We start from the raw sequence: 24,657 nt of genomic DNA on the forward strand, positions 1-24,657 counted from the left end.
CAGGAGGTATTTACCACCAGGTGCTTTAATGGTGAGAAAATCACCACCTTCCTAAGTCACAGCAGCAACAGGAGAGAAATCAGAACTTTGGAGTATTTATCTTGTTACCAGAAACAAATACATCTCCGTGCAATTTTGGACCAAGACACCCCTGAACTTGCTGCTTCCTATCTACAGCAGCATTCAAGCAAAACATGGCACAGCAACATCAACAAGTCACTGGGGTTTAGTCACTGTGCACGAACAGTCACAAGCTGTAAGAGCTGTACTGGAAGGGACAAGTGATGCAGGGTAGCTGGAGCAAGAAGGTTCCACAGCAGTACTCCTTCAGGCCTGTGAAGCCTTCCAGGCACCAGTGCCAAAGCTGTGTGTCAAAGAAATGAGATTGTGAAAGACAAAAGGCATTCCACAAGAAGCCCTCCTCCAGGAGCATAGCATTATTCTGCCATGCCAGCACTTCCCCGAAAGAAGTCTGACACTCCCAGACTAAAAGTGTTTATTTTTTCCTGTACGGCAGAAGCCGGAGCTCACGCTCTCAAAGCACCCAAGCTACTAATAGAGAAGCTTGTTAACCTGGAACTGTGTGAAGGGCTTAGATGAAATATTTCCAGCTGCTTGTAACACAGCAGGTTTGAACTCAGAGGCAGGGTGCTCCTGTGAAGGCAGCAGGCTGGGAACAGAGCAAACAGCCTCAGCAGAAATCCTGATCACAGGTAACCATGGTACAGAGGCTCACCGAGGATTAAGGACCAAGTTCCAGTGTACCAGGTGAAGTTGAATACACCACACAAAGCAGAGCTGCTTTAAACTTAACTTTCCCACATTCCAGACAGAAGTTATAACACTGGTATCTTGTACCTCACCTAGCACGCAGAAAAAGTCACAAAATTAAAGATGCTCTGGTGTGCAACCTCCCCCCAAACCATTAACAATTGCAGAGTTCATTGACAGAACAGGAGTCAACTCCAGAGGATAGTGGCATTTACATCTTTAGCAGTTACTACTGTAACAGCTAAACATGCCCTCGTCCTGAGACACAAGGACAGTCAGTTCTGAAAGCACCCATCTTCTGAAAGCCAGGCACCAGGCTGGGTTAGACAGCAATTCTAAGAAATATGCCTCCACAGTATCAGACCATTAAGGAATACCACGAGGTTCAATCAGTTACCACCCATGACGAGACAGCACAAACTGCTTCCCCAGTTGTACGTCCTTCTCCGAGACGAGTTGCCTAGTGAAAAGGCTAAGAACTGCAAGAGCCCTCAGCTCTGTCACGGTGGGAGCTGCAGTGTTAGCCACAGAATCCATCTGCTACCCTTACTCCTTCCTGTAAGGGGAGCTTCATCCACACAGCAGGTAAGATGTGCCCCGATTTTTCCGAGTTCCTCTAGCAAGCGTGTGTCCAGGGGAGTTTAAAACCACAGAGTTAAAGGCATGTGTTGCTCAAGTAGCCAGCCAGAAAGGCAATAATTTACAACAAAATATAGGAGCCTTTTTACATGGAAACTTTTATTCTCACCGAGATCTGTACATTCAAGTTGCACGTACTTTTAAGTCTTTGATGGAGCTAGAGCACAGGACCACAACAGCCCAATCTGTCTGAGCAGTTTTAAGAGTTTATGCCTCAAAAGTAGCCAGGAAACTTGTGACTATTTCCTTCAACTTAGCTTCTGTCTGGTCAGAGATCTTCCCTTCAGTCCTGTTAAAAGAGTTCAGTTAAACTTCTGACACAGGAATAAATATATGGTTAATCCCTGACTAGGACAAACACCCCCCCCCCCCACTTTACAACAAACCTTCCAATTTCTAACAAAAATAGCAGATGAATTAACACATTTCTGTCTGATGCATGAAGCTATACTACCAAAACTAACGTACCTTCCCTTCTCCTAAAAAAGTTAGTCCTGTTGAAGAACTAAGGTTTGTCAACAAATACTTTCAAAACAACTATACATAGTTCAACAAGGCTCCACTTTCTATAAAGCTGTGCCTCAGAGATGGAAGGCACGTGATTTGACTCATGACAAAACAAGCCAAGACCAGTTTACAGTACAGGGCTATGGAAAGACTCAATCCCCAACAGTTAACTCAGCAGCAGGGAAGGCAGTGAGCAGCATTTAATCCACAGTAGTGTAATGGCTTAAAGCTGTCAAAAAAAAATGGGAACTGACAAGATTTAGTGACTTAAGTATTGGACTAGAGGAGACATATGCAGGTAGGTTCATTTTAAGCATCAGCTGGATGCTTGTAAACTGTAAAAGCTGGACAGATGAAGCTGAGCTCTGGACAGCAGCGCAAGGACAGTAGGAAGGCTGATTTAACCTCCAGTTCTGGTATAGGCAGCTTAAAGCCTGATGTTCTAGGATACACTAAATTAACAGCTCAGTGACCAGTACTCCAGCTATCAAGTCAACACCCTTGGGATGAAGTGAGATAAATCATCATACCTGATCGTGGAGAGGAGAGCCTGGTGCTGGCTCAGAACATGAGCTAGAAAAGCACTCTCAAACTTAGTGATTTTGCTGGGCTCCAGCTTGTCCAAGTGACCTCTTACACCAGCATAGATGACTGCAACCTGTTCCTCAATCGCCATGGGCACTGCAGAAAAGAAAGCACTCATGCCATTGGTAACTCTTACAGCGGGAGACATCAGTACTACAGAGTCCTCCTTTGGAGATCAATGCACACATACAACATGGTTCAAGTAAGTCTGTATTTACCACATCCACAGAACAGACATGGTAAATGCTGGCACAAAGACCAACCTCATTAGCACAAGAGACTAATGGGAAACGCAGACTTGTTACGTCCAAGACACTCACCATACTGTCCCTGTTTGAGAAGCTCTGTCAGACGTACACCACGGTTCAGCAGCTGTTGCGTAGCAGCATCCAGATCAGACCCAAACTGAGCAAAGGCAGCTACTTCACGATACTGAGCCAATTCCAGCTTCATGGTACCTGCCACCTACAAGACAAGATACAGGTCAGACTGAGTTTGACCAGTTTTTTAAATGAGTCTAGTAGTTTGCAGGTTATCTTCAGCTGACAGCTGTCGCAAGTCAGCTTTGCCTTGCATACCAGTCAAGTGAATACCAAGATTCTGACAGATGACTATACGCGTTTCTAAAAATCCCACCATCTGCTTGGCCTTTTAACATGAGCGTACTATTCCTCCCTGAAATGGGCATAGCTGATATTAAGCCTCTCTAATTCCGTATCTGGACTAAAAGAAGTGTGGGGTTAAGAAAGCATTCTCTATTTCTAGTTAGATCAGTACCCACTTCAGCATACTGAAACTTACTAGTCCTACATCCTTACACTGATACTATTCCCCCCCACCACCCCCAGCAGGCAATGGAAATATCAGAGAGATCCCCAAAGTTTATTCTTTGATAAATTCATAACGCTAAGGAATCCAAAGCTTTATTCCCTCTATATTCACAACTAGAGTGAAATGGGTTGGAAAGCCTATACACTACTCGTCTCTGATGAGAGAAGGAGCAGCAGTTTCATACTTACCTGCTTCATAGCCCTGGTCTGAGCAGCAGAACCTACACGGGACACAGACAGACCAACATTGATGGCTGGACGGATACCTTTGTAGAACAACTCAGTTTCCAAAAAGATCTGTAGGAGAAAATTGTTATATTATCATCTTGGTCAGAAGCCTGGAAGCCTCCTCAGAGACCTGCCAGTAAGTTACACAGAAGTACCAGCATGGGAAGAAGTCCCACCTGTCCATCAGTGATGGAGATGACATTGGTTGGAATGTAAGCAGACACATCACCAGCCTGAGTTTCAATGACAGGCAAGGCAGTCAGAGAGCCACCTCCAAAGGAATCATTCATTTTGGCTGCTCTCTCCAGCAGGCGAGAGTGCAGGTAGAACACATCACCTGGGTAGGCTTCACGACCAGGCGGACGACGCAGCAGCAGAGACATCTGACGATAGGCAACAGCCTGCGTGGTATAAAGAAAGCTCTCAGACTTCAGTAGCTCATTTAAAATTTTGAATTTCTAAACCTGAGGTGATCTTACAGCTACAAACGCCAATGCTAGGCTATGAGGCCTATAAACAGTAATTCCTGACCTGTTTTGATAAGTCATCATAGATGATTAACGCGTGTTTTCCATTGTCTCTGAAGTACTCCCCCATGGAGCAGCCCGAATAGGGAGCCAAATACTGAAGGGGTGCTGCATCAGATGCTGTTGCAGACACCACAATAGTGTACTTCATGGCATCTGGAAAGAATTGGAGACACACACCACTGAGTATATTACCTCATCATGCCCATCATCAGCAAATACAACACACACGCAAAGTACTAGTTGTTGAAGCAAGCCCAGGCAACATCACTACATCATTACAGGAAAGACTGCTGTACTAGATTAACACATCCATTAGCTCAACTAACTCAAGGAGTTTCAAGAGCAAGTTCATGGCAGCTAATGGCTAACACTTGCAGACTTCTTTACCATTTAAAATGAAGTTTAGACTTTCACAAAGATACACCTTGGTTCTAGAAGTAACTCAGCCTTAAAGTCTGTGACTTCCTAGCTTCTGCAAGGAGATACTACTGGTTTTTTCACAGTACCAAACAAATTACTGTCTTTAAAATGGGTTTATTTTCCTGCTAGATATGACTCTGCTTGACCTGCAGGCAAGAGGTAAGGTGCCTGATCTCTTGCAAGCTCTGTTACATATGCAGACTTGGTCTATGAGATGACTCATCAAGATCAAGATGCTATCATTTAATCCCTTAGGTTTGGGCTGTAAAGTCTCTATTTTGGCAGTAAAGTCTCTTTTCTAAACTTGCAACTGCCATTCACACCAACTTGCACACATATGAAACAAATGCCAAGTCCATAAATACTTGCAGGCCATAGCTTGTCATCAGGCCTGCCTGACCACCAAGAGGAAGCTCTTTGAACTCTGCTAAGAAAAGCATGGAAGATTACTTTTCCAGAAGAAATGCAGCAGTTTTCAGGCCTCATACTAGTCTTCTAATGCAATGTAGCAAAAGTGTTGGTTTGGTTTTTTTTTTTTCCCCAGCTACCTAGAAAGATTTCTTGTCCATAAAAGCAAGCAGTTCTCAGGATCTAATATGAAAAGAATTCTGTCCACACTCACAGCTAGGAGAGGTCATAAAAATATTCAGCATTATAATGAGAACAGGGCATCACTAGCTGCCAGGCTCAACCATCTTCAAAATTCTGTACCTGCATCAGTGAGCCTCTTCACCAGCTGAGCAACAGTAGATCTCTTCTGGCCAATTGCAACATAGATACAGTACAGCTTCTTTTTCTCATCTGTTCCATCATTAAATCGTTTCTGGTTGATTATTGTGTCAATTGCAATTGATGTTTTCCTGTGTAACACAGAGGTTGGTTAGTTAAGTTGCCTACTGTTCTCCCAACCTCTAAGCAGTTCTGTGTTCAGCTCTGTACGTTGGCACACACTGTACTTGAATCTCTGTTTAAGGAAACATTTTTAGCTTGGGCATTTAACTTACCCAGTCTGCCTATCACCAATGATCAGCTCACGCTGGCCACGACCAATTGGCACCAAGCTGTCCACAGCCTTAATACCAGTCTGCATAGGTTCACGGACAGAGATTCTGGGAATGATCCCAGGGGCCTTTAAACCAACTCTTCTACGTGTCTTAGATGAAACAGGGCCCTTTAAAGAGAGGAGAAAACCAGTTGCAGTCTGTATCACATAGATACAAGCAGAGGTAGTAAACACCTAGTTACATTCACCTTCCCATCAATCGGATTGCCCAGGGCATCCACAACACGGCCCAGCAGCTCTTCCCCAACTGGAACATCCACAATGGCACCAGTCCTCTTCACAACATCCCCTTCCTTGATCAGTCTGTCGTTACCAAACACGACAACACCAACATTGTCAGGCTCCAAATTCAAGGACATACCCTAGGACAAAGATCACATTATCCTGAGAAAACCCATACCGACATTTACAAAAAATTTAATACTTTAATACCCATGTGATTATTCTACAGTGTAGAACATCCAACCTAATCTACCTCAATCTTATTTGCAACAACAGTCAATGTTTTGCTTTTATGTACAATGCACGTTTGTTCTTCCATACTTGTTAGAGAACCTGCCTAAGCCTTCAGCTTACCACATAATTATAGTTGCAGCAGTCTAGCATTCAGTCATTTCTCTCTAAAAAGAACACCAAGTATAAGCAGGGTTCAAATACAACATATCTCTCTTGGCTAAGAATTGGACAAGGGAAAAGCACTGTCTTCTTCTCTTGCCTAAGGCAAGTTAGGTCACTAAAAATACTGGAAGGGCTGTTGCAGTATTCTCAGAACAGTCAGACAGATTCTTAACTCTAGTCTGCTCTTAGGACTATAAGAAGTAGGCAAACCGCACACTGTATTGGAGCAGAGAGGCTATTATTCAATAGGCAACAGAAAAGCCAGCCTGAAACCAAAGAAAACAAAATCTGACACCAGACTAGTTCTTATACTTCCTAGATGAAGACAAATAAAGCTCAAATGTTGGCCAAGAACCAGATACTAAAATCAAAGAGTTACAAATCCAAAGAATATTTGCTTTCTGCAGTATTATTTCAACTAATTACTACATATTAAAGTTGCAATGAAGTCTGTAAAAGGTCCATACGGGTAGCTCTGAGCATAGTCTCACATTCTCCTTAAAGTCTTCTTTGTATTTCTCGGCTAAACAAACTGCTCTAATGAAAGCTTACCTTCAGTCCAGAGGAGAATTCAACCATTTCTTCTGCTTGGACATTTCTTAGGCCATACACACGGGCGATACCATCACCAATTGAGAGCACACGGCCAGTCTCCTCAAGTTCAGCAGAGGTGTCAGCTCCCAAAATACGTTCCTCGAGAATAGAGGATACCTCAGCAGTACCTGGAAAGAGACATTTGAAACCACATTTAGCACATTAAGGCACAGTATGAACTCAGTAAGCTTTTCTTGAATTCAAAAGCCAAGGTACTCTTTTTCAGGTATGCCACAAGGTCTGGCAAGCAACACTCTTGCTTACATAGGATGCATAAGAAGTAACAGCTTCTGTATTCACAGCCAATAAAAGCAGCTTCAACTCATCATTACAAGCCAGCTTCAATCAAAATATTGATGGGTGTTTAGCTATCAATTTCTTTCATTATGTCTTACACTATCAGCAATCTCTCTCCCTTGAAAGCGATTCGACTAAATAATTAGCTGTAGCTCAGAAAAAACAGACATGCTAGCTCTGCTTGCAGAGCATTTACTTCAACTGGAGGCATCAAAACACGCTGTCAACTCATTTGTAATCCAAGATCCAAACATATTTAAAGGAACTCAATACATTTAAGGAGGAAGTGTTTCGATATAAGCTATAAAAATGCATTCTCCATCTTCCTCAAATTTATTTAACAGTGTACCTCCAACAACTTTTTATTTCCTCAGCTATGAGACAGTAAATAACACCCTGAAACATATTTCCTAATAATACTTTTAATCACCCTAAACCAATTCAAAAATTGTACATGAACCACTACCACAAACACAGCTATGCAGTGCCACTGCCTGCTCTAAACACCAAGATGCTGGCAGCAAAAAAGTTATACTCAAGGACACAAGGTCAAACCCAGGCAGGCCTGGAAAAGTTATCCATTCCTTCACACTATTACAAACAAGACAGGAAACTGGAATTTGAGGCATTTTTTTCAAATAATTCTGCAGGAGTTGAAGACTGAATCAAATCCTCATGAAGCAGGTAAGCTGTGTAAGCCAACTGACACGTGACCACTCTTTTGGTTTGGGCATGATTTGAATAGTTATTAAAGTGAAGTCTCCTGGATGCAACTGTGTAACAGTTCACCGTTAAATACTATCAGTACATAAATGTCCCTAAGTGTTTTGTCAACCGACACACACACCCCTTACGCTCCATATTCACTTTTCTTTTTGTCTGATAGAGCAAGTTCTTAAGCTGCACTCTTATATGAAGACCTTTCTCAGACTCACCAGTTTTCTGAAAGCATGTTTTGGAGGCATGGATGTTTCTTGTAGCAACAAATGCTGCACCCAGGGTGTTTCTGGAAATCTAAAATAAGTAATTATTTCAGTAACAGTGAGATTTCCTCTATCATTCAAAAAAAGTCTTAAGAGACAACACGCCAACATTTTTTATCATAAGCTTATACATTTAACGTGTCACAGTTTTGCACTGAGCTCCACAGCACTCTATTCACAAATTGAAGTTATAGAACCAAGACCAGCACTACTAAGCAAGGATACACGATAAAGGATTTTGCTCTAAATTACTTGCTGCATTTTTCTGCATTGCACTGATGTCACCATCGCAGCACTGCAGCAACTCCCAAAGCAACACCTCCTCTCCTTGGCCACCTTTGTGCTAAACGTCAAAAGCTTGGGGCGTAAAGAAATCAGTGCATCCCTCATGGTTCTGCATAAGGGAGAAATAAGATCGTGTCTTCTGAGGGTTGGCCTTTCTAAGAAAAATCTAACTACAGAATTGCTGAAGTAGGGCTAGAACAAATACGATAGTAGAAACGGAAAAAAATAATAATCTGTGATAATGAACGCATTAAAAGATTATAATCCCACATCCCAAGCAAAGCTCCCAGTGCAGTTCCTTGCAGCCTTAACGCCGTTTCTCTGAAAGGCCGGGCAGGCCTCTCAGTTCACCTTCACAAGGGACACCGGCCGGGAACGGGTCCCGACAGATCTTCGCACCCTCGCTCTTCCCACAAACACAGGGGAAAAAAAAAAAAATGCTACCTGGGAAAGCCTCGCAGCTCAAATCCCTAACCCTGACGGGGATCTAGCAGCTTTCAGACGTTAACCTGAACCCCAACAGTACCAATCCGCATCCCCGGGGAAGGACACGCCGTCCCCTAGACCCATTTCCAAAGCAAGGGCACCCCCGTTCCTCATCAGAGCATCGGGCCCCGCTGTCACCCATTCCTGAGGCGATCCCCCCACACACAGCCCGCCCCAGACTCCCGACAGCGGGAGGCCGCTGCCCCTCAATGTCACCGCGGCCCCCAAGATGGCGCCGGCGGTGGCGGGCGACTGCGACCGCCCGCCCACCCACCCCCGGGAAAAGAAAACGTGCTCACCACGCCAGCCTGCCGCGGCAAGGAGCGGGCAAGAGCGGCAGCCACACGGGCGGAGAGCATGGCGGCGGCGGCGGGCGGTGGCTCCTCCGGAGAAAACCGAAGCAGACGTGAGGCAGCTGCCGGCCCCGCTCTCTCTCCACAAAATGGCGGCGGCGCGCACCGCCCCTGTTGGCGGCGAGGCCACGCCCACAGCGCGGGGCGGGGCGAGGCCCGGAAGTGCTTCCCCCGCCGCCATCGCGCCCCTCAGGTGTGGTAACGCTTTCTCCGTCCCTGCGCCTCACATTGCTGAGGGAATATATCTCTATATATTTTTAGAAAATTAAAAAAACAAACAAACGGGGCTTTTAGAAAAACACCCCGTTGCGGTAGGTGCCCTTGAAATGGCCCTCGGCGGGCGGAAGGGGCGGAGAGCGGCGGCGGGGCGGGGTTGGGGCGGTGTGAGGTGGGCCGCGGCCGGTGTGAGGCGCGGGAGGTCGGGGTGTGAGGGCTGGGGGTGTCCCCCTTTTTTGGGGGGTGTTCACATTTCAATTTTGGTGGGAGCTGCGGGTGCTCATGCTCCTAGCCGTCCCGTCCCGTAGCAAGTGCTGGTGGTAGAAGAAAAGGGTGGAAAACGGGGGTAAAAGTTATGCGGTGTGTGGCACCATTTTGGTTTTCTTATCAATACTGCAGAGGAGCTTAAATTTTTTAGCCAGTCTGCTGGTAATGCGTTGTCATGACCCACTCGGAAGAGGAGGGTGAGTGACTCAATTCACAAATCCCAAGCGGTGTGGACTAAGGTGAGATAACTCTCAAAGTCCATATACAAACATCTACTAGATTACTGCAGTGATTAGTATATGTCTTAAACTAGGTTTTCCGTTAATTGGTTAGGTATATAACAAGTTATGGCAAGTCATAAGGTACACCTTGCATTATTTAACAATTCTAAGAGAAAAGAGAACTGGAGAGAGAGGGAGGTAAAGAGATCACCAGTCCTGGTTCCAGCGTTGGTCCAGCCAACGGGGTTTCTGGTTTGTAAGAGTGCTCTTCTGCAGAGTTCCACACACTTTCCTTCTTTCTTCGTTTCTTCTCCTTTTTTTTTCTCCTTATTTTAGTGGTACCTATCTTCCCCCTTTATGTTTCCCATATCAGTATGACCCACTTTCCTACTACAGTGGCAGCTTTGCTTCAAGTTCTTCCCCCTTCCTCCAAGTGACATGTTGGGTTGAGAGAGGGATGTGGTGATCACATATGTTTAGCACGATCTCTGCAATCTTCATTAGCATATGCAGGGGTGTCAACTTTTAATATGTATTTTGCGGGTAATGGGTTGAAGGTCATTCATTGGATGTGATGGCCTCAAAACCAGAGAGTTAACAAACTTTGCAAGTTACACCAGGGCAGAACTGTCCTGTCTCCACAGGGCTTCCTCCTCCAGCCGCATCCTTTGCTATTCTTTCCATATGGGTCAAGTGTCCGCCTCATCAGTTCATTGAGCACTAGGCCTGCATTATTCATTTCAGAGTACTTGTGAGTGTTTGAGATATTCCTTGGAAAGGCTTGGAGAGCCTCTGCCCCCAACCCCCCTTATCTTTACCAAGTTTTGTCTCTCAGTTCATGCTTCCCTCAGACTGCTTCTCTCAATCTTTGTTTCAGGGAGTTATAAGCTGTCTTTTACATACATGAAACCTAAAAGCTGACCCCATCAGAGGTGACGGTGACAGGGTCACAGTGTCGCAAGCTGAGAAGAATCTCACTGCAAGAGGCAGTTGTGCTTACAGCAGACAGGGATCTCTCCCTCGTGATCCATCTACCGAGGCCTAACCCTGCGGCGACAGCGTGCTTTGCAACAAGTCCCATAGGTGAGACGTAGGATTTAGTCTGCCGGGGAGAAAGTGCCAAAACTCAGGCAGGCACAGTGTGATCGTGTCCCCGTTGGTAATCCAGAGAGGTTAGTAAAGCACAGATCGCAGCAGACCTTTCTGGGAATTGAAAAGGTTAAGTGAAACATCCTCAACCATTTTGGCATGTGTCGTATCAAACACAATGTTTCAGCAATGTTTCTTACACTGATTATATTGGTAATCACTTACTTCAAATTCTGTAAAACTGCCTGAAAAAAACCCCAAACACTGTGATTTCAATAACCCATTTAAGTCTTGTGCAATTGTGCTTTTTCTGTATTGCTGAAGAAAGGTGGTTCCTTGATAATTGTGTAAAGGGTTTGACTCAGAAGATGGATTTTTATGGCGTATTTTCTAATAAGGAGCACAGCTTTTATATGAATTTATTTAAGCTGTGATACACCAGCTGTTAAAATTTCAATTGTTGCCCTTTAACTTAAAAATATGATTTAAGCCTTTTTGATGAAGGGCTTTATATGCTGTTATTTGCAATTTGCCTTGTGATATATGTGAAACATACAGTTCAATCCATCAAAATCCAAAATCCCCTCAAATGATGTTACTGATTTGAGACTATTTCCTTAAAAGTGCAGGTTATAGGGGAAAAGCAAACTCTTTCAAAACATTTAGAGCGTTTAAGTCCACTTTGGTAAAAGCGTTGGCTGCAGCCAGTGAGTTAAGCTGATTTCCTCCCCCCCCCACCCGCCGCCTTTAAAGAATTTAAGACTAGGAAAGTGGGCGGGGTCCTGCTGGGCCGGGCGTTGGGGAGGCCACGCCCCCGAACTACAATTCCCGTCAGGCTGTGGGGCGCGCGGGGGAAGCCGGGACGGAGGCGGGTGGTTCGCAGGCGGCGGGAGGCCGCCATGGAGGAGAAGCTCCGGCGGGTATCGATGGGGCTGGGTCGGGGCGCGGCTGTCTCGGTGCGGGGTTTTCTGGAGGTGGGCCCCGTCCTGGGGCCGTCTTAGGCCGGGCCCGGCTGCCCCTCACCCGCCCCGGGGACCCAGGGCCTAGCGGTGGGGGGGGTGCCGGGTGTCGTCCCCCCACCCACCCACCCCGGGCGCGGAGCCGGCCCCGGTGCGTTGTCGGAGCCCCCGTCCCGCTCTGCCGGCAGCGTTTGTGTGGGTCCTTCCACACCCGAGGCACCCGAGCCGTGTCGCTGAAGGCTTTGGGGGACCCTGGCAGCTCTCGCTCTGTTTGTCTGGCGCTCGGACGTGCGAGGTTTAAGGGCAGAAACGAGCCCGTGTCGGTTTCTTGCCCCTCTGAGCGCTGGGGGACCGGCACGATGTGGTCCCTGGTGGGTTTTGCAGCAGCGGAGCCTCCCTTCGCCCGCTTCATCCTCTGCTGCCTACTAGATAACAGCCCCAGCTCCCTGGCCTTTAAGCATAAGGCTGGTTTAAGACGCTGGGTTATGGAGATCTTGGGCGCCTGAAGTTTTACGCATTTCAAATCTTTCTCGTTGGAGAGAGTGGCAGAAAGATGTAATTCATCTTTTGTTCGCAAACTTGGCTTTTTTGCAGTATTAAGAGTTTTCATCTACACGTAATTAGTGCTGTCTGCTGAGGGCTTGATGGTTTTCTCCCTGGAATAGTTCAGGGTGATGTTTGCTGTGTGCAGTGTATGTAGCTGAGATGCTGGTACAGTGGAAGCATAAAGAAGGATATGCTAGAAAGAAATGTCTTTTTAAGTTATAAGGCTGGGTCCTTTTCCATCAGGTTGCTTAGAGAGCTTTAGACAAGAATTTGTTATCTAAGTTTTGAACTTCCATGCGTTCAGTTATTATCAGCCACAATCTCTCTCCCATTCCTGACCTTATTTTCAGTGGTAGAAACTGTACTGTGCAGGGCTCCTGCCTGCACACTGAAGTAACCCTTTCTGCCCCGCTAGCCCATAGAGACTGTTCCCAATGATCGTGGTTTGGGCAGTTTTATCCCACGCTGCTTTAATGCAGTTTTTATCAGCTGCCTAAATACCCATTTAACATCTCTTGGATCATTAGTGTGTCTGTAACAAACATGTCATGTGAATAAAAAGATTAAAATTTCATCACCTGGAGATAAGCAGGTGTCCAGAGAAATGAGGGAGAGTAAAATGGAAATGGTTTTCTAAACTACAGAGGGTGTTTGAAGAAGAAACAAAGCAAGTTGAATTCCCTTTTTCCACCCATGCCTCAACTGATATAGCAGAAGTTATTCTTCAGGAATGCAGAGCTTGCAGAACTTTATATTTCTCACATCTATCAGCTATTTTCTGTCATTTCACTTGACCATTAACTCTGTTTTTTCCCTTCTCTGGCAGGTTACTTTATGGCTGAAGAAAATATATGGGAATCGGCCTGTTCCACAGTACGAAGTGAATGCAAGGACAATTGATATCTTGTATGAGCTTGTAGAATGCAATGAAGCCAGAGACAGGGATGTTTCTTTGCTGATAGAGGACATGAAGCAGAAGGCAACAGAATACGAAGCAGAAGGTGAGTTTGAAGCTCCAGTTCTCAGTTCCATCAAAGTTAGTTTTTCTCAGTGACCTTGAAGATTGTCTTTGTTAAAATCTTTCAAACGAATATATATAGGAACAGACTCAGCTTTTGTTCTGGTACGGCTTTTACTACCATGCATTCCATGCCTTCTTTTCAGCAAAATTTACGGTGACATAAGGTTGGTCAAGAGCAATTTTTTAAGCCATCTTGAGCAGGCTGTAAATACGGACAAGCAGATTAATTGCTAAAACCTCCCAGCCTGCTGGGCTGAGTAGCACAGCATTGAAATATTGGCTGGATAGACAGGGAAGCAACCCTACAGCTGATTTAAGAGTCTGAGCTGGTGCTAATCCACTGTTAAGCAAAGCGCTTGAGGAATCTGAAACAACAGTGAGATGATTAAGTTATGCTCGAGCTGTCTAGAGTGAGTGTTTGATAATGTGGGTTTTTTGGAGCAAGTGAATGGTCCAGGGGACCATAAGTACATTTTTAACGCACATGTTAAAAGAGAGAGTCCCATCTAGGCCTTAAAGAACAGTAAAATGAAATTACTAATTTGGGTTGTATTTGTTTTTCAGCTAACTATCTAGAGGGCCTTCTTGCAGAAAGCCTGGGTCTTTCCCTATCCAGTCTGTCCAGCGAAGGCACAAGCTACCTCAGTGTCTTGGTAGACAGTGCAATGACACTTGAAACGAAGGACACTTCTCTTGCTAGGTAATTATTCCCACTGTGCATCAGGAGTGATGGTCTGTGCTGTTTCTCTCTGGTTTTTCAATTCAACAGCTTCAAACTTGACTCTCGTACCAGGAACCTTACTTGTCCAGCTTCTTCTGCGCCCCTTCGGCAGCTTTGGAGCACAGGAGAACTGGGCACAAAGCTCTTAACTCTTGATTATCCCAGCAAAGGAAGTCTCTGAAGCCTGAGAGGTGCCTCAGCCACAGTTAATTCCCTCTTTTGCCCCTGCTTTTGTGGTGAGTGGCTGCAGGATGCTGCCACTCAGACTGCCATGCCAGGTAGCACAAGCTAGAGCAGGTTTCATACTGCTTAGGCAAGGACTGGGGAACTGTAACTGGTGTTTGTCTCGGCTCCTCTTTCTTCCCTCTCTTGCCTGGCCTCAGTTAATGTAAGGAGATTTCCTTGGCTCAGCCACAGAAAAATGGCAGCTGTTAGTCTGCTTTTCCTGGGCCCCTCTCCCTAGCCTGGCTTTGACCCATAACACAGCAGGTTTGTGCTGAGCACTGGCAGTCAGGAAGGGCCAAAATCTGCCTTGGAATCCAATTTTTGTATGATGTTCAGGAGCTTGGCTCTTGCAGCTCTTCCCCTGAGCTGGAGGGGATAGCAGCTTTGAACCATTTGGGAAGAGGAAGAGACTGAAAAACTGCTGGGCATATCTCGGGGACGTGAGTTTTCAGGGACTGAACACAGTTTTTCTCAAAGGCAATTTGGCAGGCCAGGAGTGGAGCATCTGATCATGTCAAACCCAGTGGTTATATTCACTAGAGTGCTAGGTCTTTTTTACTTCCTCCTACTCAGATTGCTGGGCCGTTCCTGCTTCCGCACGAAATCTTTCTTAGTTAAGGGAAGCAAATACCCTTAGTTACTTATTTTACTTTCCTTTTCTAAAATAGCTGGCAGTTATCTGATGTATTATAATATGAGAACAAAAAAAAAAAAGTCATTTGTGGAAAGTGTAGAGAAAAGAATAATTCTGAGTTTCAGAAGAGCTGAATCCTGAGCATTCCACTGAATCTCTTTTTTTCACCAGCTTCTTCTCTGCCATCAATGATATGACTTCGGAGCTGTATGCAACAGAATCAAAAAACAGAGAAATGGAACTGGAATTGAGCAATCTTAGGAAAAAAATAACTGCAGCGGTGATGCTGGAAAAGCAGTTAGAGGAGTGAGTAATGGATGAGAAAGGGGAAAGATGTAAGCAATACTGCTGATCTCTGCAATGTGGAACATTGGTTGTGATAACTAACACGGATAGTTTCAGATTTTTGACACATCTCTAATTCACAATATCGAAAGCCATGTGCTGTGGACACATTCAGTAATCAGAGGAGATTCGGGATACAATCAAACTCATTATTTTAAACCAAAAATGGTCTACAAGCAGTTGTCAGATATGGGCTTGCATCCTCCACCAGTTGCCTTCGTCTGAGGGTGAAGGCAAACCTGATTTTCTTACCACATTTAGTGTGGGCTCTGAAGTCAGAGTGAAGGAGTCAGGCAAAACAAAACCTGTTCCCAGGTAAGAATTTCCTTTAACCAGTGTGTGGGAGACTTAAAAATAATAATAATAATAAAAAAAAAATCGGTATCAAGTCCATTCCCTAGAGGATGTAATCTGAGGTGCTTTGCCAAGCACAGCAGGATCAACCCCTGCCTTGAGTGGGGATTGACCCAGATGATCTCCGCAGCCCCCTTCCAGTCCAATTATTTTCTGGGTTTTGTCTTTTAAGGTAGTAATCGTGACACTGCTTGTAGCAAAGATACCAGACCTGTATGCTTTGTGCAGGTTTGTCATGGCTGCTCTCTGTGATTGTAAGTTTAGCTTGCATAGCAGGTCTCTAACTAAATTAGGGAATTATACAGAAGGCTATTACTCTTTGCTTTTATGCAGCTGGCTTTCCCCTTGGCCTCTTTTTTTTTCCCTGGCCTTTGGGACTCTGGATGTAACAGCTGTGGATGTTTCCACTGGGAAAACTCACAGGGAAATGCAGTTTTTTCTCCATTCTCTCCCTTCTTGTGTTGGTTGTATTACAGGTTTTAGCTTAAGCATAGATAATTAAGCAGTATTGGTATACTGGTATCTCTTTGAATGTAAAAGTTTGTTTCTGTTTGTATTTTTTTTAAGGGATCTTAAAAAAGCAGAGGAACTTCTGGAGGTAGAAAAGGCCAAAGCTGACAGCCGATCCCAGAACTTGAAGTTTCTGAAAAATAAATCTGAGGATTTAAAAATCAGGATCAAGGCTGCTGAGGTAGATGGAAGGAATTTTCTAACAAGGCATTGTGACAGGATGGCACAGTCATGGTTGGTTGGGACCAAACATGTAGTTACAGAGACATCCCAGGAGCTTCCTAAACTCCAGGACTGAGGACTCGTGCTAACAGGACAATGTGTTGCAACACTTCAGTTGTTCTTGCTATATTCATGGTGTCTCCCCAGGACATCCTATGATAAATGCAGGGACACTTTCTCTTCTTTCACTGGGAACTGCATTAGCTTGGACTATCTTGTGTTTATTGTGAGGTACTGTCCTATAAGAGTATACAGACAGCTACCAGTAGAGCAGCTGATTCACTGAGGTAAACTGTGTGTCAAAATTCTGAACATAGCCATTTTTTGAAATTAGTAAATGATTAAACACAGAAGGCAGAAGTTGCACTGTCTTTTTCACCTTTCCTATGTGATGAAGGATATGTGAATGCTTTATTTAACACCTGGATGCTGTCCAATACCTTGACAAATATGAGATGGAAAACATTGTTGATGACATTTTACTGAGAAGCCTCTTCCCAGCCTTGTCATGTGCTCTCCTCCCAGTAGTTTTCTGGAAAGACTTGTTATTCTTGATACAAATTTTAGTAGCAACTGATTTCATATACTAGCTAAAGCTGTGGTTCAAATAGGTATTTCTGGTGTTGACAAACTGCATTCTTGTTGGCCTGTTTAGATCAAAACCCAAGGAGATAGAAAAAATCTTTCTCCTCCCCGCTGTATTTTGTGGTCAGTTATGAACGAACCCTTTCCTGTTTGTAGGAGCAGCTTGCTGCCACGGGGTTGGACCAGTCGCTGACACACGAGTCGCTTGTGAGCCTGTCTGAGGTAGGTCTTTTGGTACAAGATGGATGTTTCTACAGTGGTACAGAGCAGGCTTGTTTGTTGGGTGGTTTCAGGAAACGTAGTTTGCTGTTCGGTTACGTGAACAAATATTAATGGTAAAAAGAAGCACAAATAGAAATCTTGTAGATGGTTATCTCTGAACTGGAGTATGTTGGATAGCTTTGTCTCTCCTGGAAACTGAGAAGCATCTGGGTGCTGAAGTGGTACCTTTTCTTCAGGGTTAGATACGGGCTTATTTTGGACTTGGGAAGAAGCTTTCCTTCTGGAACTGATTGAGGGGAACAATTGGAATCTTCGGTTTTGTTGCCTTTTGTTTTTCACTCTTTTCTCTTTGTGCCTCTGTAATTGGGAATATAGCCTACTAGAGAATTTCCACAGAATAAATTCCCTGCCACTGAAAGAAAATTGGCAGCCCGTGATCTGTGTTATAAACAATAGATATTCTGTGGACTATATCCTGTTACATGGCTACCTGAGTATTGCAATTACTTGGTAGAATGACCCAGGTGATTCTTTCTAGTTTGTGTGAAATAAATCTGCTTTCCAATGCTTCACAGTAAGGGGAGGAGGTCAAGTGAAACACAAATTCTGAACCACTGTGTGCTTTTTTTTTCTCTTGTGTCTTTAAATATAACGTTTCTCAGCTCTATTGTAAGCCCAGTGAGATAATTTGTTAAAGGAAAAAGCACATTTCTTGAGTTACTAGCTATAGGTTCTCGAGCTTTGTGCTGAAGCATTTGTGCACACGTACCATGTATTTGTGTTGTTCTGTCTGCACTCACCGCATTTTAATGTTATTTGCTATTACTGTAATGAGAACTTAGTCTTTCTCCCCACTTCTTTTTCTAGATTTTCCTGCAAGTCGGTTAAGTTGAACAGTGGGACAGGTTTCCTGATTTTCATGTTGTCATTCTCATGAACCAGCACTGGGTGGCAATGTTTACATTGCACAGTGTTTCAGAAGCATACTAGCCAAAAATAATTTCTGTTGGAATTTTATGTAGAAAAAGTCATAGGCAATTTTCTAGACCTGTCATCTTCTAGAACCTGAGCATAAGGGCAGGTTTGACTCCCTGACATTTCTGTGTCTGCTTTGCCAAGAGCCCAGTGAATTGGGCAGCACAAATGACTTCACTTCGGAGCGCTTTGGTTTTCTGGGTTTGTTTTTCTTTTTTTTCCACTTTTAAGTTGATTATTTGAAAAGAGTTGAGGACTTTGGAAGGTACTCAATTTTCAGCCCCTAAGAGAAATTATCTCCCCTTGTTAACAGAATAAGCAAAGCAGTGCAAGTGTAAGGTTTGTCATTTTTGTGACTGCGTGTGCAAAACTGTTTTCACACAGAAGCCATAGGCATGAGAGTGTATCTCCTTCCTTGGGGCTCAGTCCTCTCTGGCCTACAGAGAAAATCCTCTATCTGGTGGATTCTCATTTCAAATCCCCTCTCCTTTCAGGGAGGTGAGATCAGGTGGTTATACTGTAAGAAAAGACATCTGAAGATGTCTTGAGAATGAAGACAAATTCATTGATACCTCTGTGTAAAATTTGAGCTGGGTTTGACTGATAACGGAATGAATAACAGAGTTTTCGTCTTCCATGGGTTTTAAGAAGGATTGTGAAAGCTCTCCCCAACATCTGTGGATTCTGAAATGCTGTAGATAATTGTGGATCTATTTCACTGATATACGTCACTTCTACAAGTAAGACTATAGAATATAATCTGCCTTGCTCTCTTCACAGAAACTGGCTGGACTGCAGGAAGAAATTGTGCCTTTGAAGAAGAAACTGGAGTCCTACCTAGACTTAACTCCTGTAATTATTTTTCCCACTGTTCTATTGTATTTGCCATTAGATTAATTTTGATGGACTTCAGAATGTAAAGGCTATTGTGATGATTTCAGTGAACAGGTAGATGTCCTACAGGTCTATTAATGGTGTAAACAGAAGACTTTACTTAAACAGAAGGCTATTTATTAATCAAAGCCAAGAAATTAAGTATGCGTACCAGGCAAACTTTGCTCTAACAAAATGCACAGATTTGCTGGGTGAGCTCAGTATTGAGGTAAATTAGCTAGAAGATAGATGAAGAAATGTGGAAGAAAATATAATTCCTTAGTATAACAAATTTTTTTGAGATTTACCAATGTATTAGCTGTACATGTCATCAGGCTGTCAATACGGTGGACACAGCACATTGTGCAGGGGTTGGAGCTCTAAGCAAGATTTTAATGATTATGAAGAAATAGCCAAATGTAGGTGTTGTCCCCTAAACAAGTACTCTAGCTAGTGTGAGTACTGGCTACTTCATAATTTTGTTTGATTTCTCTTGAGGATGCTGGGTACTTAGCTCTCTGAAAATGCAGGTTTCTCATTTAGGTGACCAAATTGCAGTTTTGAAAGCCCTTCTCTCTGTATCTCTTCTTCATTTTATATTTTGGCCATTGTTACTATTGGTCCCTGTGCTAGGAGTTACTATCAGACTGCTGTGGGAAGCATCTTTTTATAAAGGGATTCTACTTTTTTTCAAATTAGAATGCTTGTTACAGAAGATTGTTCCAGTTAAGGATGATTTTGTGAACAACTTTATAGTGGCTTAAAGAAATCATGGGTAAACAAGGCTTTAGTCTATGAAACAGAAGGCCTTGGCTTTGTGTGGCATCGGTACCTCACCACCTGTGATACTTGGGACGACTAAACCCAAGTATTTTCAGTCTCCTTTGGAAGGCTGCCATTCCTTTTTACAGATAGGTGTTAAGGACTCTTCTTTTTGTCATTCAGGGGAGAAGTAGCAAAACCTGGAGTGTGATTAGTTGAATGGGTTTTGGTTTTATTAAATACAATTGTAACTGTTTGTAGTTTTGTATTTGAGTTACCTGATACGTCCCCTGTTACCTCCTCATCTGAGCACCCCACAGCCTTTAATAGAGCTAACCTCAGACCTTTCTGTGTAAGAGGTGAAAAACATTTCCTCCAGCTCTTATAAATGAGGCATAGAGGTCCAGAGAAACCAAGAGACTTGTGCAGGAACCCATAGAAACTCTGCGATTAATCACGTCTCTTGTATTATGAACTAGGGACCTGTCTGCTGGGCCATGCTTCTCTCTTCACCTCCTTAGCTCCTCCATCGAGTTCCTGCCTCTCAACAACTACTGCTGTCTCCCTCCTAGAAGAAAAGGATGAAGGGAGAGAGGGTGGCACTGCTTCTTTTCTAACTCCATCTTACTCAAAGAGGCAGCTGCCTTCTTTCCTCAAGCAAAACAGGACATTCAAATTGGATTAGATTCCCCAGTTCCCCCCTCCTTCCCATCTTCTTGTCAGTGGAGACAGGGAGAGCCCTGGTGCCTCGCTTCTCGTGCAGGCAGAAGGAGGGAGGAAGGTTTGTCCTTGCAAGCTTATTGTGCTTTGGAAAATTCATGCACGGATATGTTTAAAATCCAGTTCCTTGATGGGTTTTGAAAATTGCTAAAAATGTTTTGGTGTGGGGTTGTTGGGTTTTTTTTGAGACTTTAGGCCATACCAGATTTTTGAAAAATATGCGATTGCTCAAACCAAACTGATAGTAGGCTTTTAATTTCAGTACCTTATGGATGTGAAGGGTGTACACAAAACTGATTTCGTTATCCCTGAATTCCCCTGCAGCACATCATTAGACTCTTGCAATGATGCAGGGACTCTGTTTCCAGCTGAAATTGATTTTTATGTCACTTTCTCTCATTAGAATCCTTCCCTTGCACAAGTGAAGATTGAAGAAGTAAAACGAGAACTGGTAAGAGCTTTTTATCTTTCATGGAGATTTAAATGAGTGCTGTCATTCCAAAACAAGCTATATATATTGGTTGTGGATTTATCTACCTCAGATTGTAGTCTTAATGATCTCTAGAGGGAAATTCTGCTCTGGTAAGGCAGAAGCGGTGCATATTGGTATGAGGAACTGGTGGAGGAATGATATCTAAGCTACAAAGGCAGTTGGGCATAATGGTATCAGTGGGGATTAGGTATCTATATCCCTCTGGATTTTGTCTGCTTCACCTGTCAGAATGTTTATTCACTCAGCTGCGTTGCAGCTTCTTGGTCTCACAACCTTCCTTGCTGCTCCTGAACTCTCAGAGGGCTCTAGGGCCCATATTTTAGCTAACAGCTGCCTTGTAGACTGCAATGGGGACTTTGCCCTATAAAACATAATGCCTCTTTCATCCATGCTTGTGTAATTTTGCAGGTACAGTTTTTGGGAAACATTCACATAAAGCTGTTTGGGGAGTTCACAGGTAGCTTTTCTGAGTGAGCTGGGCCACATTTGAGCATAAAACCTGTCTGTTTCTTTGGGCTACTGTCTGCTTGCTCATAGATAAAAGCACAAGGTATTCAGTGATAAGCCTTAAAGCTGTGATAAAAAAATCACAGCTAATTGAGAGTATCTTGTACATTTTCAGGTGGGACTGCTCAGGTTGGTAAGCCACTTGTTTTTGATTCAGAAATACAAGCTCGCCTTACCAGGCTGAGGCTTTTACCAGGTCAGAATACTCACCTCTGGAGGGTACCTGTTCAGCTTGAAGGTGTCTGATATCCCATTGGGGCACAGTGTAAAGGCAGCTGAGCTTGTTTAGCCCTTCATTTGGAGATTTATCTGTAGTTGTCTACAGAGGCTGCTGCCATTTGCAGTAGTGAGACCTTCCAGTTCAATACTTGGGTTAATCTTGGGTTGCTAATAATATCCCAAGGTTTGATCATTGTAGATATGTTTGTCTAACAGGAACCTAAGAACACTGTTTCATGGTCACTGATTCCTCTTGGTTTTCTCTCCCACTAGAATGCCTTGGAGGCTGAGTTCTCAAAGCAGATTGATATGCTGACTCTTGAGATGCCAGAGCCCAGCAAACTCCAGTTCAGCTGAAGTGGCCTGTGTGGAAGATTTTCCTTCTGTTGTCTATTTATTTGCACTAGTAAAACATTTTGGAGTTCTTACGTACTTCTGCAGCTTCCTGCCTTACTCTTCTTGCTGTTGGATGGCACAGTTGTGATCTTCCAGCAAGCATGCTCAGTTTTAGGGGTTCATGTTGCCTTGTATTTGTAAACGTCACCTGTTTTTCATAAAATAACCCCCAAACTTATTGTTTTCTATGTCAGTTCTTTTTCCATACGTGACACGCACCTGTAACTGGACTCCAGATGGCACCTTCACCAGGAGATGTCCCTGTGAGGATTTGTTTGACCATTACCACTTAGAATTGAACTGCTCAGGAAGTCTAGTTTTCTTCTTTTTCCCAGTCCAGGCTCTGGATTGTGCTTTTTCCTGGAGTCCTCTCTTTGGTGGTACAAGTACAGTGATGACAGACTTTCTTTACATCTGCTAGGTCACTGGCTTTCGCTCCCTTGTTTTGTTTTCTCTTGTCATTTCAGGGTTGGGGACACGTAATTTTTTTCCCCCACTAATGTCTTGTGTGATGTTTACGAAGTTTGTGAAGATGAGTTCTAGAATCGTGCCTGGAGTGCTTCTTAGTTTGAGCACTTTAAACATAAGTGAACAGTTAATTTTCTCCTTAATGTCCTCAGCAGGGATTTGATATGTGAATCAAAGTGAACAATATGGAAATTGTGATCTAGGGCTCAGAATAGGAGTTCTCATTGCCTTCTAAAGCCCTGCAGCATCCGAGACAGCCCACAGAGGGGATTTTCTTGTGTGTGTGATGGCGGTCTACCTTCGTGGAAAGAGGTCGAGCTCTGATCATGTTTCACATGGGTCGTAGTATTGGCTTCACGGATCAGCAAATTGTACTGCTCACACAGGCAAGAGCTGAGCTGAGGTGTAGCAGCATCAACCTCTGAAGGTTCAGTAGTTTTCGTTGAGAAAATGGAAGCTCACGGCACTAACCCGTAAGGTTTTCCCATGTTCAAGGCTCCTAGAGAGATACCAGTCTACTGTTGACTACTTGTTGTTTCTCCGTACATTATAAATAGAGCTAAGCACACGGAAGTAGAAAAATAGCTGTATGGATAGTGAAGCGATAGCTTGAAAAGCAAAACCCAGCTTTATAGTAAGACCTTTCTAGGCCTGAAAATACATGAATATTTTTTTAGAACCACTGTGGGATGTGATCATTCTGAAGCTAGATTGTCCCTTCCAATTCTACCTCAAATGTCATCTTCCAGAAGGGTCCCCAGAGCCCTCCTCTTCCATGCCACCACCACACCAGCCTTAAAACACCCCAGCTTTTAAAGTTGTTTTGTATTAAAGCCAAAATAGGAAAATCTCCTGTGGATGGGGGAAAAATGAAAATCTAGATATAGTGGCAGCACTTAAGGACATCAAGCAGGGACTAGGACTTGTTTGTATTGGGCAAAGTCCAGACAAATAGCAGCAGTGCTCTTGGTGACAATTTGTAGCTACCTCTGTTTACGATTAGAGTTGCAAAAGATTATGGTAATGATTTAACATGGTGTGCCTGTCCCCCGGAGCTGTTACTTCACTGCAGAAATTGATTTCACTGATCTGTAGGAAGAGATTCTTTCTATTGCTTCATGTCCTCCCTTGAAGCAATAGGATCATGAGATCTGTGTCTGATTATGCTTCGGGTGTAGCTCTGATTTCTAAGAAGCCGCAAGCTCGGAATGACACTGGTGTCAGTAAAGTGCCACAGCCGCCTCACCTTGTGACCTTCTTCACCTCATTTCTTTCACTGTGATGGGGAAGAATTAAAGGATGTTCAGAGAGCTGCTCCTTATGGGAATCTTTGGCCTCATCTTCCGTACACCAGTGGGAGTTGCTGTTCAGTTTCAGGTTTTTAAATCAAGACATTAGGAAAGGGTTAGTTACCTTGGTTTCATGGCTGTTTATCTTCCGTTTCTTCTGGGCTAGAGATCAAGATCGCAAAAGCAAGTGGACAAGCTGTCTTTTGTACAGGTAGGCTAAACTGCTAAGGGAAATTACCTCAGAGGTAACTGATGTGAAATCTAGAGCGGGCACAGTTGTGCAGGGATGACTACAGGTACAGCTGCCTCTTGCCAAAAAAACACCAGAAGGGGGCAAGGGAGTAGCCTTTGAATCTGGAAAGAGCAAGAGCATAATCTGATTGTTCCTCTTGTGGAAGGGGAAAGAAGTCATAATCTTAAAAGGCATCAGAACATAGCTGGGTAGACATCAGAGAATGATTTAACAAGAAAGCTGTTGTAAGGCACTGGAGGTCATGGCCTGACAGTTAAGGAATCTTAGACTTAATCACTGGGGGTTTTTAAGACCAGATCAGAAATGCCTTGCTTATGTGTTTATAACATAAGGGAGCATTGATCGTGCTTTGGGATAGAAAGATGGATTAGATGAG

At 43.9% G+C, this 24,657-nt stretch overlaps 2 protein-coding genes across 5 annotated transcripts; one reads left to right on the top strand and one right to left on the bottom strand.

The window, feature by feature from the left end:
• Positions 1 to 1,484: 1,484 nt before the first annotated feature.
• Positions 1,485 to 9,303, bottom strand: ATP5F1A (ATP synthase F1 subunit alpha). Its single transcript, XM_049795967.1, has 12 exons — positions 9,136 to 9,303; positions 8,018 to 8,096; positions 6,744 to 6,913; positions 5,762 to 5,935; positions 5,515 to 5,681; positions 5,222 to 5,370; positions 4,092 to 4,243; positions 3,737 to 3,961; positions 3,522 to 3,629; positions 2,823 to 2,967; positions 2,448 to 2,598; positions 1,485 to 1,699 (listed from the first exon to the last, which is right to left on the bottom strand). The coding sequence occupies exons 1-12, from the start codon at positions 9,193 to 9,195 to the stop codon at positions 1,618 to 1,620; spliced, it is 1,662 nt and encodes a 553-aa protein (XP_049651924.1). The 5' UTR covers positions 9,196 to 9,303; the 3' UTR covers positions 1,485 to 1,617.
• A 71-nt stretch (positions 9,304 to 9,374) lies between these two features.
• HAUS1 (HAUS augmin like complex subunit 1) lies at positions 9,375 to 22,449 on the top strand. Of its 4 annotated transcripts, XM_049795980.1 has the most exons (11): positions 9,592 to 9,911; positions 10,538 to 10,644; positions 10,771 to 10,976; positions 13,314 to 13,488; positions 14,073 to 14,208; positions 15,260 to 15,394; positions 16,355 to 16,478; positions 17,261 to 17,326; positions 19,082 to 19,153; positions 21,060 to 21,107; positions 22,149 to 22,449. In XM_049795980.1, the coding sequence occupies exons 4-11, from the start codon at positions 13,455 to 13,457 to the stop codon at positions 22,230 to 22,232; spliced, it is 699 nt and encodes a 232-aa protein (XP_049651937.1). In that variant the 5' UTR covers positions 9,592 to 9,911; positions 10,538 to 10,644; positions 10,771 to 10,976; positions 13,314 to 13,454; the 3' UTR covers positions 22,233 to 22,449. The 4 variants fall into 4 exon arrangements, with proteins under 4 accessions (XP_049651938.1, XP_049651937.1, XP_049651936.1 ...); XM_049795981.1 differs by lacking the exons at positions 9,592 to 9,911; positions 10,538 to 10,644 and adding an exon at positions 9,375 to 9,500; XM_049795979.1 differs by lacking the exon at positions 10,538 to 10,644.
• Positions 22,450 to 24,657: the final 2,208 nt, after the last annotated feature.

This window comes from Accipiter gentilis, chromosome Z, assembly GCF_929443795.1.
Source record: "Accipiter gentilis chromosome Z, bAccGen1.1, whole genome shotgun sequence".
In the NCBI taxonomy this organism is placed as follows: Eukaryota; Metazoa; Chordata; class Aves; order Accipitriformes; family Accipitridae; genus Astur; species Astur gentilis.

Excerpts from the sequence above, each read along its gene's own strand:
- ATP5F1A (XM_049795967.1), bottom strand. The coding sequence starts at position 9,195 with ATGCTCTCCGCCCGTGTGGCTGCCGCTCTTGCCCGCTCCTTGCCGCGG. Across the intron at positions 3,630-3,736 it reads TCTCCATCACTGATGGACAG|ATCTTTTTGGAAACTGAGTT; the intron begins GTGGGACTTCTT and ends TTTCTCCTACAG. Across the intron at positions 2,599-2,822 it reads TCTCAAACAGGGACAGTATG|TGCCCATGGCGATTGAGGAA; the intron begins GTGAGTGTCTTG and ends TCTTTTCTGCAG.
- HAUS1 (XM_049795978.1), top strand. The coding sequence starts at position 11,882 with ATGGAGGAGAAGCTCCGGCGG. Across the intron at positions 14,209-15,259 it reads AAGGACACTTCTCTTGCTAG|CTTCTTCTCTGCCATCAATG; the intron begins GTAATTATTCCC and ends TTTTTTCACCAG. Across the intron at positions 17,327-19,081 it reads CGCTTGTGAGCCTGTCTGAG|AAACTGGCTGGACTGCAGGA; the intron begins GTAGGTCTTTTG and ends CTCTCTTCACAG.